General features: G+C 29.9%; 2 protein-coding genes across 4 annotated transcripts; both read right to left on the bottom strand.

The window, feature by feature from the left end:
- Window positions 1-322: 322 nt before the first annotated feature.
- Window positions 323-3,797, bottom strand: LOC109598047 (putative inorganic phosphate cotransporter). 2 transcript variants are annotated; one of them, XM_020013857.2, is made up of 7 exons: window positions 3,645-3,797; window positions 2,006-2,148; window positions 1,625-1,943; window positions 1,355-1,572; window positions 1,011-1,293; window positions 706-959; window positions 323-648 (listed from the first exon to the last, which is right to left on the bottom strand). In XM_020013857.2, exons 1-7 carry the CDS (start codon window positions 3,685-3,687, stop codon window positions 466-468), a joined length of 1,443 nt encoding a protein of 480 aa, XP_019869416.1. In that variant the 5' UTR covers window positions 3,688-3,797; the 3' UTR covers window positions 323-465. The 2 variants fall into 2 exon arrangements, with proteins under 2 accessions (XP_019869416.1, XP_049817360.1); XM_049961403.1 differs by having other exon boundaries at window positions 2,006-2,728; window positions 3,645-3,776.
- Window positions 3,798-5,402: 1,605 nt separating this feature from the next.
- On the bottom strand, window positions 5,403-9,594 carry LOC109598041 (putative inorganic phosphate cotransporter). Of its 2 annotated transcripts, none has more exons than XM_020013850.2 (6): window positions 9,290-9,594; window positions 7,078-7,217; window positions 6,697-7,012; window positions 5,897-6,642; window positions 5,703-5,841; window positions 5,403-5,650 (listed from the first exon to the last, which is right to left on the bottom strand). In XM_020013850.2, the coding sequence occupies exons 1-6, from the start codon at window positions 9,363-9,365 to the stop codon at window positions 5,616-5,618; spliced, it is 1,452 nt and encodes a 483-aa protein (XP_019869409.2). In that variant the 5' UTR covers window positions 9,366-9,594; the 3' UTR covers window positions 5,403-5,615. The 2 variants fall into 2 exon arrangements, with proteins under 2 accessions (XP_019869409.2, XP_049820552.1); XM_049964595.1 differs by lacking the exon at window positions 9,290-9,594 and adding an exon at window positions 7,486-7,692.
- Window positions 9,595-12,775: the final 3,181 nt, after the last annotated feature.

Below are 12,775 nucleotides of genomic sequence, written 5' to 3' on the forward strand. Positions count from 1 at the left end.
ATATATATATATATATATATATATATATATATATATATATATATATATATATTTAACCGTTATCACATCTTCTGAGTTTGTTCAGCTTATGTTTATATGATATTAGTTTTTCACACTTTATTATTTAATATTAGTTTTCTTTATATAAAAATAAATATTTGTAATTGTAAATGTATTTATATAATAATATATGATTAAAAATAATAATATTAATATTTTTTAATGCCTTTCGGTGATATTAAAACCATAACCAAATAAATTAGTTCTTAATTTGTGGTAAAAATCAAAGTTTTTGATAGGGGCCAAATTAATATATTTTAAATAAGAAGATATATTTATTTAATTAATGATTATTAAATTATATAACTTAATTAACGTTTATTTAATATAAATAAATACAATATAGTACTAATATTAAGTAGAAATAAATAATATCAATGCGTAACAATAACAATAACTAATATATCAGATCTTTGACAACTCTATTTGTTTTTCCCCATCATCGATGTTTTTACAGGGCTTGTTCAAATAACTTGGATCGTTCCATTCCTGAACTTCACCAGAAGCGAATAAAATGTAGAACATTCCCGTACATACGTATACTCCGGCTGCCAAACAGAAAACAATCGACCAAAGTTCCTTATTAGACTGTAAAAATCACATCTTTATATATATTGTAAATAAATTAACAATCAAATGTCCTACCTCCTCATAACCAAATGATTTAACAACATCGACAGCTAAGGGAGCTAAAATTGAACAAATATTGGAAATACTATTGGTGATACCCATAAGAGTACCAGAATGAATTGGTGATATATCAATGTGGTTGACGTGAAACCCGCAATAGGTTGCGGAATTAACACCCACAGCTACAACCAAAAGAGCAACTGCCAACTTGTGGTGGGACTCTCCAATGAAGCTGAGACCAATTAGGGCGCATGCAGGCAAATAGAAACCTAGATTTATATACTTAATATTGACGTTTTAAAATTATTATATAATTTTACCTATTGTGTTAAAGATTTTCCTAGTAATTCCAGTTGAGGTCACCTTTCTAGTTATAATATAATCACATATTGGACTCACGATAAAGCTCAGAAGCCACAAAACCAAATACGGAAGTGCTGACATCATTGCATTCTCTTTCAAATTGAATTTTAAAATTTGGTTCATGTAGCTTGGTGTTTCAGTCAGTAATGTCCAGAATCCCCAGTTTTGTCCACAATGGACGACTACAATTGCCCAAACTGGTAGTGAGGTGAATACTGCTTTCCATGGTGTGGGTACTTTCTGTAGGAACAATTATTTTAGTTATTAAACTAAGATATTGGATAACATCAGTAATATTTACACTATGATCATCTCCAGCAGTTTCAGATTGAATAAACTTCCTTTCTTCGTCAGACATCAACTTATTTTCGGACGGAGAATTGGATCCCAGGAAGAACCACATCACAGCCCAAAGTAAACCTACAGTTCCATACAGATAAAACGCTAAAGGCCATCCCAGTTTGGAATCAGCTATGTATCCAGTGAGAGGAAGAGCGATCACATTACCCAAAGGTCCACCTAAATATAGATTTTTAACAATTCAGTTCAAAGCTTCTTGTTTAACATTTACCTGCGTAAACAAAAGTAATAACTTTTGAACGTTCAGAATGTGGCGTCCAAACGCTGAGCAAGTGGTGAAACGATGGAAATAGAAAACCTTGCGCAAGACCTTGGAAAACTCTACAAATTATTATACCCCCGTAGCCGATTTTTTCACCCATGACGGGCATTAAAAAGCTAAACAAAGAAGTGACGCATAGAGCCCCACACAAGAACCATTTTGGTCCATACTTTTTGGCAATCTGACCTGCAACGACTTGCAGACATATGTAACCCCAGAAAAACGACGAGAGCATAGTGTTCTTGTACTGCAACCATTCTGGATAAGTCTGAAAATCAAATAGTTTGCGTTGTTGTTGCGAGGTACTACAGAAGCAGATTTTTTTATTACGGGTATATCGGGGTCAGGTCTATCTTTTTCCTCAGCAGTCATTGCAACGATTCCTTCGGATAAATTAGTACGCATCCCATAACTGATAATGGCAGCCAAAAACATCATGAAAAATTGGAGGTGCCGCACCCCAATCAATTTTTCTGCAAATAAAAACAATTTAAACTATTTAAACATTGGCATTGGTTTTGAAAGAGTTCAACCTTATCGAATCCATTTCGCCAAAGACATAGGACAAACGCAATGTCAAATAAAAGTGGCTTCCTTAATGAAACGACGAATTATTTAAATCGACAAGCATAACACGTAGGTCACTTGCACCTTCTGTAGTTTAGTGTCAGGGCCTGAACATTCAAACGCGTTCAATTAGGAACCAATTTAGGTGGTTCGTTTGCTACAGTCGAACAATTTAGTGGTATTATCATGCCAAAAATGTTTATGACAAGGGATTTTTTACCAATTACTTTTAAATTTATTCAACTCACGTGATTTTCAGCTCGTTAACTTTTGCTTTTGATTACTAACGAACTGCTGCGTTGATTATAATAAATGAAATAATGATTTTATAATTTAATCTTTGCTCGTGTTAACTTAATTGGTAACATACGTTGCCGCACGTGGAAAATTGTGCATGCTACCCATTCGGTACCACAATTCTATAATGATGATCACCTAGTAACTTCAGTGTATTAAACATTAATATCCAATAATTAACTGATTCAACTGCAAAATACATGTGATATTATTTATTTCATTAGACACGTAAAATATATTATTATAATAGAAATTACACACATATCAAAATTCGGTCGATACTGGTTACAGTGATTAAACATTTCCTCAAAAGAAATAAATAAAGTCAGTTTCAAAGCTTCAACTACAAAATTCGTTGTCGTTTAATTTGAAACGTTAAAAAAAACAAATTTATTTATAAATTACAAAATTCGTTTATGTTAGGTACCATTGAAATTTAATATTTCTTCGGAAGTAATGAATAAAGAGGAACACAATGACAATAAATATTTTTGTGAAATACGACAAACTGATAACCGAATTTCCATAGTGCATAAATTTTTTTATAAAAATATGCCAGGATCAACCTTGGGGCAAAAGAATTTCAAGCGCTGCTGATAAAAAATTAATTTTATGATTGTTGATTTAGAGCTATTTTAATATTTATGGTCAATGAATTTAAAAAGCATTGGATTAATAGAGTCAGTTCACATTTTCTTTTTTTTCTATAAAAATAAATAAAGCTGTCAATAAATTAAACCAGAGATTTCGATATTTATTTCATTAATCCACAATTTGTTATATATGGTAGATTATTAATAAAATAATTGCTTCCTCTAAATTAGAATTTAATTGGCAATAAAAAATTGTAGACAAACTTGTATAAAATTTTAGATTCAATCATTGCTTTTATCCGGTAATTATTAATATTATTAATAAATAGTTAATGAACGAATGACTTAGAATAATAACAAAAATAATTTACATTGTTAAGTGGATGGTGAAATAGTAACAATAAAATATATTTTTAAATATGTATTATAATAAGTCCAATTATACAAAACTACTATTATTATGTAAATTTAAATATTTTTATTTACTGAAAAAAGTTTCAATAAAAACTTACTTGGTTTGGTCACTTCAGTAACACTTTTTTCGATATCACTCATTTTGATAGTTCACTAATTGAATGATTGAATACAATCAAAAATATTAGAAAACAAATCAAACCATCAACTGAACATGAAATTATAATATTGTAAATCCATGTGTATGTGAGTTAGCGACACTACCACACCAACGGTATGACGAGTATTTGCACTGAGGTTTACCTGTGCAAGGCTTAAATACCTACTCATCTTCGTCCAAGTGTTACTGTTAAGTTGGTCTTATGAGTAGCTTTTATCTCCATTTTCAAATAAATTTGTGCCTAATCAAATAGTAATTATGGGATACTAACTAAACCTGTCCTTTTGAATTTAAAATGTGATGACATAGATTTTGGTAAAAAGTTTTTGTAAAAAATATTGCTGTATCAAATTAATACTTAACTACATAAAAATTAACTCTAATTCAATCTTCTTGCTTGAAATTATTCTCTACATGTTTTAATATTTAAATTCTGTTTCTGGTTGTTTCATACTTACTTAAGTACTAATTTGTGAATTTTATAGTTATCTATTGAATTAAAATTTACAACAATTGCAAATTGTTTTAAACAAATGTCATTATCGTTTGTTTGATATTGAATAATAAATGGATATTTTATCAGAGTTTTAAGATATCTACGGGCTAATTACATGAATCTGTATTTGTACTTGTAGACAGATATTACAACTAAGTTGTAGAAAAATGCCATAGTAAAATGTTAATTAATCGATTGATTAAAATGAAATTAATTTAGTTCTTATAAGTTGATTTGTTTATCGTTTTTTTAAATTGATATTTTTTAATAATATTAAACGTATGAATATTTTTTAAGTTAATGTAATCAACATATTTGATATTAATTTAAATGACGTAGAAAAACACTGATGATGTTTTTTGGTGTTTCCACTTTTTTGTCCCATGCGATTCAAATTTTACTCACTCCCCAGAAACTAATTAAAATTTATCCGATTTATCCGATACGATTAAATAATTAGGCCTAAGGTATTATTCTGCTATTAAAATTGATTTATATTTTTACATCCAAAATGATTGATTGTTATTAAATATGTAATGTTCTAAGAAAATAACCAAATAACAAAGTGACGGAGAAAAACATTGATGATGTTTTTAGGTGCTCTCACTTCACGTTTCTGTCCCGTGCGATTAAAATTTTACACACCCTAGAAACTAAATAAAATCTGATTTATCCGATAAGATAAAATAATTAATCCCAATTTAATATTTTACGATTAAAATTGATTTGCAGTTTTTCATCCCAAATAGTTAATTGTTGTTAACTATGTAATGTTCTTAGAAAATATTCAAATAATTCAAATTGAAAATACCAGAACAATGGTACTTAAAATGAATATCTATGCAATTTGTTTACTATAATTTATTAATAAGCAGTTTACTTATTTACTATTCTATTGTCTTTATGGGAAAATTATCACATACCAAAAGTTGTACGCAACAATTAAAAGTAAATTAATTAGGAGATTCCAGTGCTATGACTAAACTTTATACTGGATTGATTGTATTTAATAAACAAAATATGTATTTTTACATTTAATATATTAGTACCTATACTCAATTTATTTTAAAAAATATGATCCTTAAAATTTACTGTCTTAAGGTATTTTACCAATTGCATGTTTTAATTTGCGTCACATAAATATTAAATCAACAATTTTAAATTTCGATATACAAATGAATTATAAAAGAAAGATACGTGTATCTATAATATTTTATTATTTACAAAATATACATCCATTTAATAAATATAATATTAATGTGTGAAATAGCGCTTATCAAACGTGATATACCTACACTCTTGGATTTCGAGGTAAGTAAACATCAGGGTAGTCTCACTTTATAGTGTTCATAGAACGATGTGGAGTTTTCAGTTCTGGTAACTAACTATATTATCACAGATAATCAGGAACTTTTAAACCTGCCTTTTGGAATACTTTTCCATTTTTTCTGAAAATTACATGTTTTATTAATTGAAAACAAAATTATTTAATGTTAATACCTTCTTTATTATCTCCCGTGTCTTCACAGTCATTCCATGACTGAACTTCTCCTTGACCAAAAATGACAAAGAACGTATTAGCGCCAACATAAACGGCAGCCGCAATGAAGAATACTATTCTCCATTCGCTTGCATCATCCTAACAACAAAATTAAATTGTAAAACAAACACATTAAAGTATATCTTTTATTTACCTCATTACTAACAACTATTTGTACCATCAAAGGAGCCAAAAGCGAGAAAATATTTGAAACACAATTGGTAAGTCCCATCAAAGTTCCAGAATGATTCGGAGATAAATCGATATGATTAACATTAAATCCACTGTAAATTGCTGAATTTGTACTAACGGCAATTACTAACAAAGCGATGGAAACGTTGGTGCTTTCGGTGCCTAGTCCGAGGAAGACTAGAGCAATAGCTGGCACACATAGTCCAATGGTGTTCAGTATTTTTCTGGTAACACCAATCGAGCAAATATTCCTGACGATCAGCAAGTCAGCAACGGCACTGAAGATGAAGCTCAACAACCACAGTACAAAATAGGGCAAGGCTGAGAGCAAACTGTTAGATTTGATATCGAATTTCATCACGTGTCCCATGTAGGAAGGAATTTCTGTGATTAAAGTCCAGAAGCCCCAGTTTTGACCGCAATGTGCCACCAAAACCGCCCAAACTGGTAAGGACGTCAAAATTTTCGACCAAGGAGTCTCGATAGTCTTCTTCTCGCCCTCATGGCCAAGACTATGCTCAATGAATTTTCTTTCTTCCGGCGATATGGTTTTGTGTTCCGCTGGACTGTTTGAGCCATAAATTGCCATCAGAATAGCCCAACTTATGCCGATGCCTCCGTAAGAATAAAAGATTATCGGCCAACCGTACCAACTGCTTGCCATGATTCCTGACACGATCATCGAGATCACCGAGCCCAATGAGCCGCCTAAACAAATTAATTAGAAACCAGATACTTTTGTGGCATGTTAAATATTTTTACCTGCATATACAAAGGAGCCCATCCGTGACCGTTCCGATGCAGGAACCCATTTGCTGAGCAAATTGTGAATGGATGGAAAGATGAAACCTTGCGAGAAGCCTTGAATAGCTCTACACACCATCACACCTTTAGAACCGAACAAATCGGCCATCGGAGGGATAAGTACGCTAAACAATGAGCATACGAACATTGTGATCACTAAGAACCACTTAGGACCATATTTATTGGCTAGCATTCCCGCTCCGATTTGGGGGATTATATAACCCCAGAAGAATGATGAGAGAGCTATACTTTTGTCGTGCCATTCTGGATATGTCTGGAATAATTAAAATCCGTTCCGTGAGGAAAAATAAATAGTGTTTAAAAAATATATATACTTACTGGCACTTCTGGGTTTGGACTAGCTTTAGGGTCAGTCATTGCAACTATTCCTACAGATAGGTTGACTCTGATACCATAGGCAATGAAAACTAGAAGGAAGTTTAAGAGGACTTGAAGGTGTCTGGCACCAAACCATCCTGCTGTAATAAAAATGTTAAGAATTAAATATTTTATATAACCTGTGTTTGCACTAAAATGTTAAAAAGTATTGGACAATCAGCGGAATGATTATAACAGATTTAACTAAATTTAACGATGTAAAAATCCCCTAAAATTTAGCCATCTATCGTTTAATTCTCGAACTAATTTCTACCTTGCATTTGTTTATAATTATTTGTGATAGGCAACGCATATTGCACGTACGTAGTCCCCCAATCATTCTGATAGCTTTCTCCTGGACATACTTACAAATTGCTTCAGATCTCTTATCTATATCGTCTAAGAGTTGATACTTATATCGTCCACGTGTGTGCCGTTTCGTAAACAAAAACATCGCGAACTGTTAGTTATTTTCGGTGCGAATGGATACACTTGTACGGAAAATGTTTTTCACTCATCGATTTGTTGCTGTGACGTGTTAACTACAAAACATAACTGTAGTTATCAGCGCACGGCTAGTTCACCTAGATTTCTGCTGTTGCGGGAGACACAGACACCATTCAGTGTCTCTACCGGGGATAATTAAAAATCTATTAATGAATATATCTGATAGCATTTCATTATGACGCAATTAGGGAATATTTTCTAATTAGAAGAAAGTTTTTCAGACGTACTAAGTGACTATCTGAACAGTGAGTAAATGCGTCTATTCAAAATTGAGAAGTCGTTAATGGATGAAACACCCTTGTACCGACTAGTACTACAATATTTTTACACGCAAATAAAATTATCACTAATATCATAATTAGTGTTGTGTCGATTTATTTAAAAATTATGCTTGGAATGTGACAAAAATATTTCACCGATACTGGGTAATAATTTAAATAAATAATCAACAATAATAACTCAAACAATTATCAACTCAAATATTTATTCTAAACAAAATTTGCATTGTAACAAAACCGGAAAAATCCGGTAAGTTTGCAAATATTGTTACGGTTAAGGACAAAATGGAAAACGTGATAGAATATAAATCGAAGGACACTTTATAATTACATAAAATGTGATACCGTGAACGTTAACAAGTCCTAGAATCCAATGCGGATCTCGATAATAACATAAAACATCAATAAAAAATATTGTCAATTAATATGTTTGACTTAATAACTTCTTAATGCTTATCAGTAATTGGTTTGATTAAGTAATACGGGGCTATAGTAATATTTTTGTTTGAACTATCAATAATTTTGCGATAAATTGGCCTATAAATTGCCCCGTGTTTGTTTACACAGATTATATAAACGAATTTTGCAATAAAGAGAATTTTCAATATCGACAACTGTTCACGAATGGATTTTATCCATACTACAATTTGCCTCAGTCCTAAACTATTTTAAATCAGAAGAAGATTATAAGAAAGTATAATAACATTAAATAGGTGATTGAACTGCACAAGTGAATTACGTAATTTTGTTTATTATTTGTTAAACAACAATTTTATGCATTGTACTTATATCCCATATTAAATGTAATCGATTCGAAAGTTGCAACGATGCATTATTATTCTATTCAATAGTTTCAATAAGTTTTCCTTAGATACTTATTTAAAATACTGTAATAAACTGAGGAATAGTATGTGAAATTACAATTGTGAAATATATAATAACATTTTGTATATCATACGTAATAAATTTAAAATTTTGTTTCAGAAAAAATTACAGAGATCATTAATTAAAAATTAATTTATTTTAAAATATTTAAAAATATTGAAATAATATTATACTTAATATTTAAACGTAAAATATGAAATTTTAGTTCCATTTAAGAAAAACAATGACTTCAAACTTTTTATTGCTTTATTTTTCTTACTATGCGCAAAAATTAGTCGTTAAAATTAATTATAGGCAATATTCTGAAATAATATATCACAGATAAGACAAAGAAAAAAAAAACTTCGTATATACGTATACAATTATAATATGATATGCAAAACATTGCAAAATCCTTGTTATAAATATATTTTTATTTACTTACTTGTACAGTACGTGATTATTACCAAAGATATAATGAACCAAAAAAGCAGAATGCTTTTAAATAAAAAGGAAAAACTTACTGGGTTCTTTGACGGTTTCCACGCTGTTCGCCTTCCCTTTCTCCAAATTGTTCATCTCCAAAGTTTCTTTCGACATCGCAACAAATTTCAAAATGCACCCTTCACAAAAATATTACCGGATTCACAAAATTGCAGAAAAAATTTTACCATTCAACCCGTCCGGAAACCAAAAAAAGTTTTCAGGCGCGATCGAGTACGGCGAGCTTAACTGGAGAGCTTTGATGTTGTCTAACAAGCGTCCGTACATGAAGTAAGTTGACCATTGATAGTGGATTTGAGATTATGTCGCTACGTTTTGACTGTGACCTTACGATTTATATAGTGGTTGAAGAGCTGTTGAAATTTACAGCAATTGAACCATATTGATTGGTGGTAATATGCCGAACCGGGACTTTCTCGTTAATTAACTGGATAGTTAGATCACATCATAATAACATGGTAATTTGTTACCATTGTTTGGATAATTAAGTGTAAGTTTATTAATAATATTTGGGGGACTAAATGCATAAATATTTTTTATTTATGTTCGTTATGGTTCGATCAATTTTAATTGATGCTACCTTAAAACAACTTTTTTTATGTCTATCTGAATATCTGAGACACACACTCTTCTTTTTTAAATATAATTTAAATATAATTTTAATATAAAATATTTAGTTTTAGTTAAATTGTTCATTGTTTAAATGAAAAGCTATAGAATTGATAACAAATTAATTTGATAAAAAAAATTTATAATAAATAAACATTTATTAAATTTCTTACCTGAAATATTATAAAATTAAAAAAATGATTGATCGTTATATTTTTTTATTACCAAATGATTACTTAAAAACAAACACATTCCTCAATATCAACAACAAAGCATTATTTGTAATTTAAGTATATATTTCATATGCAGTCATGGGTGCTAAAAAATGCAATAAAGAAAAACCAACTATAATTACGTCCACAAGTTTACCATTAAATTAAAATTCCAGAAAAAAACAATAAATAATCCAAATTGCAAAACACACAACTATTTATTGTATCTCTCTATATTGACAAATTTACATAAACAACATTTGCGGTTTACAATTTCGATCTGTGATTAAGATAATTACTTTATATAATAACCCTGGTAATAAAATTATGATTGAGATTGATTTTGTAACACTAAAAACTAAATTAATTTTTATTTGAGTACTCTTGAATGTTCCAAATAAAATCATTTAAATTTATAATTCCGCGTAAAAGATAATGGCTTTGCATTGCATAAAATAAACAAACCGTAAATATTATGCAAGGATATTGGACTTTTACAATGAACTAGACACAGTCCAGACATATCAGTCCACTAACCCAACGGTGCTAACTAAAACTACGGCGCTAAAACCAGTCTTGAAAATTATTTATGATGTTTTGACATCTTTAAAGATTAGTGTGAAACAGGAAGTTTGTTAATTTAATAAAACTGACCTAATTGACTTAATACAATTAATTAAATAAACCGCAACATTTATTAATCTCTTTATCATCTTATTTCTTTTGGTAGACAAATGTTTTTAAACGGTCTAGAAAACATTTTACGTTAAGAAGTTTATTTTTTTTACACTGGATATTCCATTTCTATTAACTTTTACGATATCATTATAATGATTCCTTTCTAATAGTTTATTCATATAAATAATTGATACGATTTCAAAAAAAAAAACTATTATTGTGTGACTTTATACACGAAATTGTACACTTTGTTCGTAAAACATGTGTTAATTATTTATTGTTCATATCGGCATTATCAATTGAGTTTGTTACAGTTCAATATTATCAGCGACCTTAGGAAAATTTTCGAACGGATTTTTACAATATTTATAAAATATAAAGCCGATAGCCTTAAATAATTCGGTTGTTAAATTTATAATTAGTTGCAACTAGTGCTGCCCAATGTTATTTTTGTTTTACTCAATCAAATTATCGCAGTAGTATTGAAATTAAAGACTTAATCACTTAGTGATTTGGCACAAGTTGACCTATAGCCTTTCAAATTTGTTTATATTATATGCAAAATATTATTATATTTCGTAAAACCAATCTTAATGCGTGTGGATTTTTTCCACAAGTCTTCTTAACCAGATTATTCCCATTTAAAAAATTTAATAGTTATATCATTAAAGTCAAGTGTAAAACCCCATAAAAATAACAGATAATTGTGGATTGGTTTTCTTAACATTGGTGGTTTGGTTTGATTGGGTAAAACCATTTTTATGAGAAGTTTAACAGGATTTCAAAGAATACAGAATAAATTTAATTGAAATAAATGACCACTGAATCTTTACAATCCAAAACTAGAAATTTCCAGATCTCGCCCGCATTTAAAGGTTTTGCATTGCGATACCATTTTTTCTAAAACTATATATAACAAACATTCACTCATAGATTTTATGACGCAAATTTTGTATAGCTAACGATTTCTTTTCTTCTAGTTCTTCGAAAATAGTCTTTTACATTAATCACGTGAGTTTTGCCTGTACACCAGATGATCAAAATATGTAATGGGACGAGGTCGTTACCCACATTCAAAATGTAACAAAAAAAAAAATATAAGAATGGTTGTTTAACGCAAATATGAATTGGAGGTTTCAGGGGAATTCCAAATCACCTTAGGCGAATTCCTTTCACAACCAAACAATTTGTACTACTGCACTGCAGGCAAGCTTTATAAGCTCATAATTGTACTATTGAAGAAGTTTTTCCATGCTTTTTATCTTATGATTTAATGATTGAATAATTTTGTAATGTATCATTTATCTGGTCAAAGATTGTAACACTAATTTTTTAAGCAGTCTATTGAAACACTTTTCTCAGTATTAATTGGAACTTTGTATCTAGGAATTCCGATAAAAAACCATTAAAGATCTTACGTAAGATAATCTATTCGACTTGCAGAATTGTGAGGTAAGGGGATTTACATACCTTGTTATTTGGAGAACGTAATAAAACAATGAAAATCCACTGAGTTCTACTTAAAGTGTAACATTTTTTGTAAGTGACAATGAGAATATTCGTCCGTAATCATCAGCAATGTGATACATCGTCTAGATTACTAGTGTTTAACCATGAGTTTGGCACGTTACCCTATAAAAGGCAAAACTAGTATTTATCGCGATATATTCGCCTAACCTAGACACATATTTTATGCATTCGCACTACTAAAATAGATTCAAATTATTAATTATTAATAATATACAGTGCGTTATGATCGCAAATAAATTTGCATAATTTTTAACAAAATGACTTCTGGTCTTTTTATCTGTTTTAGTAAATTCAGAACAGGAAAATGATCGTTAACAAAAACCAGTTCAGCCATTCCTAGATTATGGTATGTGGCGAAAAAAAGTTTACTTAGTTGTAACCTTCTAACTTTCTTAGTGAAAACTTTGTGGGTTTGTGCAAATTAGCTTCAAATGAAACCAGGGTCAAGTAATTAGTACTACTATTGTTTGTATAATC

This window comes from Aethina tumida, chromosome 1 (assembly GCF_024364675.1).
Source record: "Aethina tumida isolate Nest 87 chromosome 1, icAetTumi1.1, whole genome shotgun sequence".
In the NCBI taxonomy this organism is placed as follows: Eukaryota; Metazoa; Arthropoda; class Insecta; order Coleoptera; family Nitidulidae; genus Aethina; species Aethina tumida.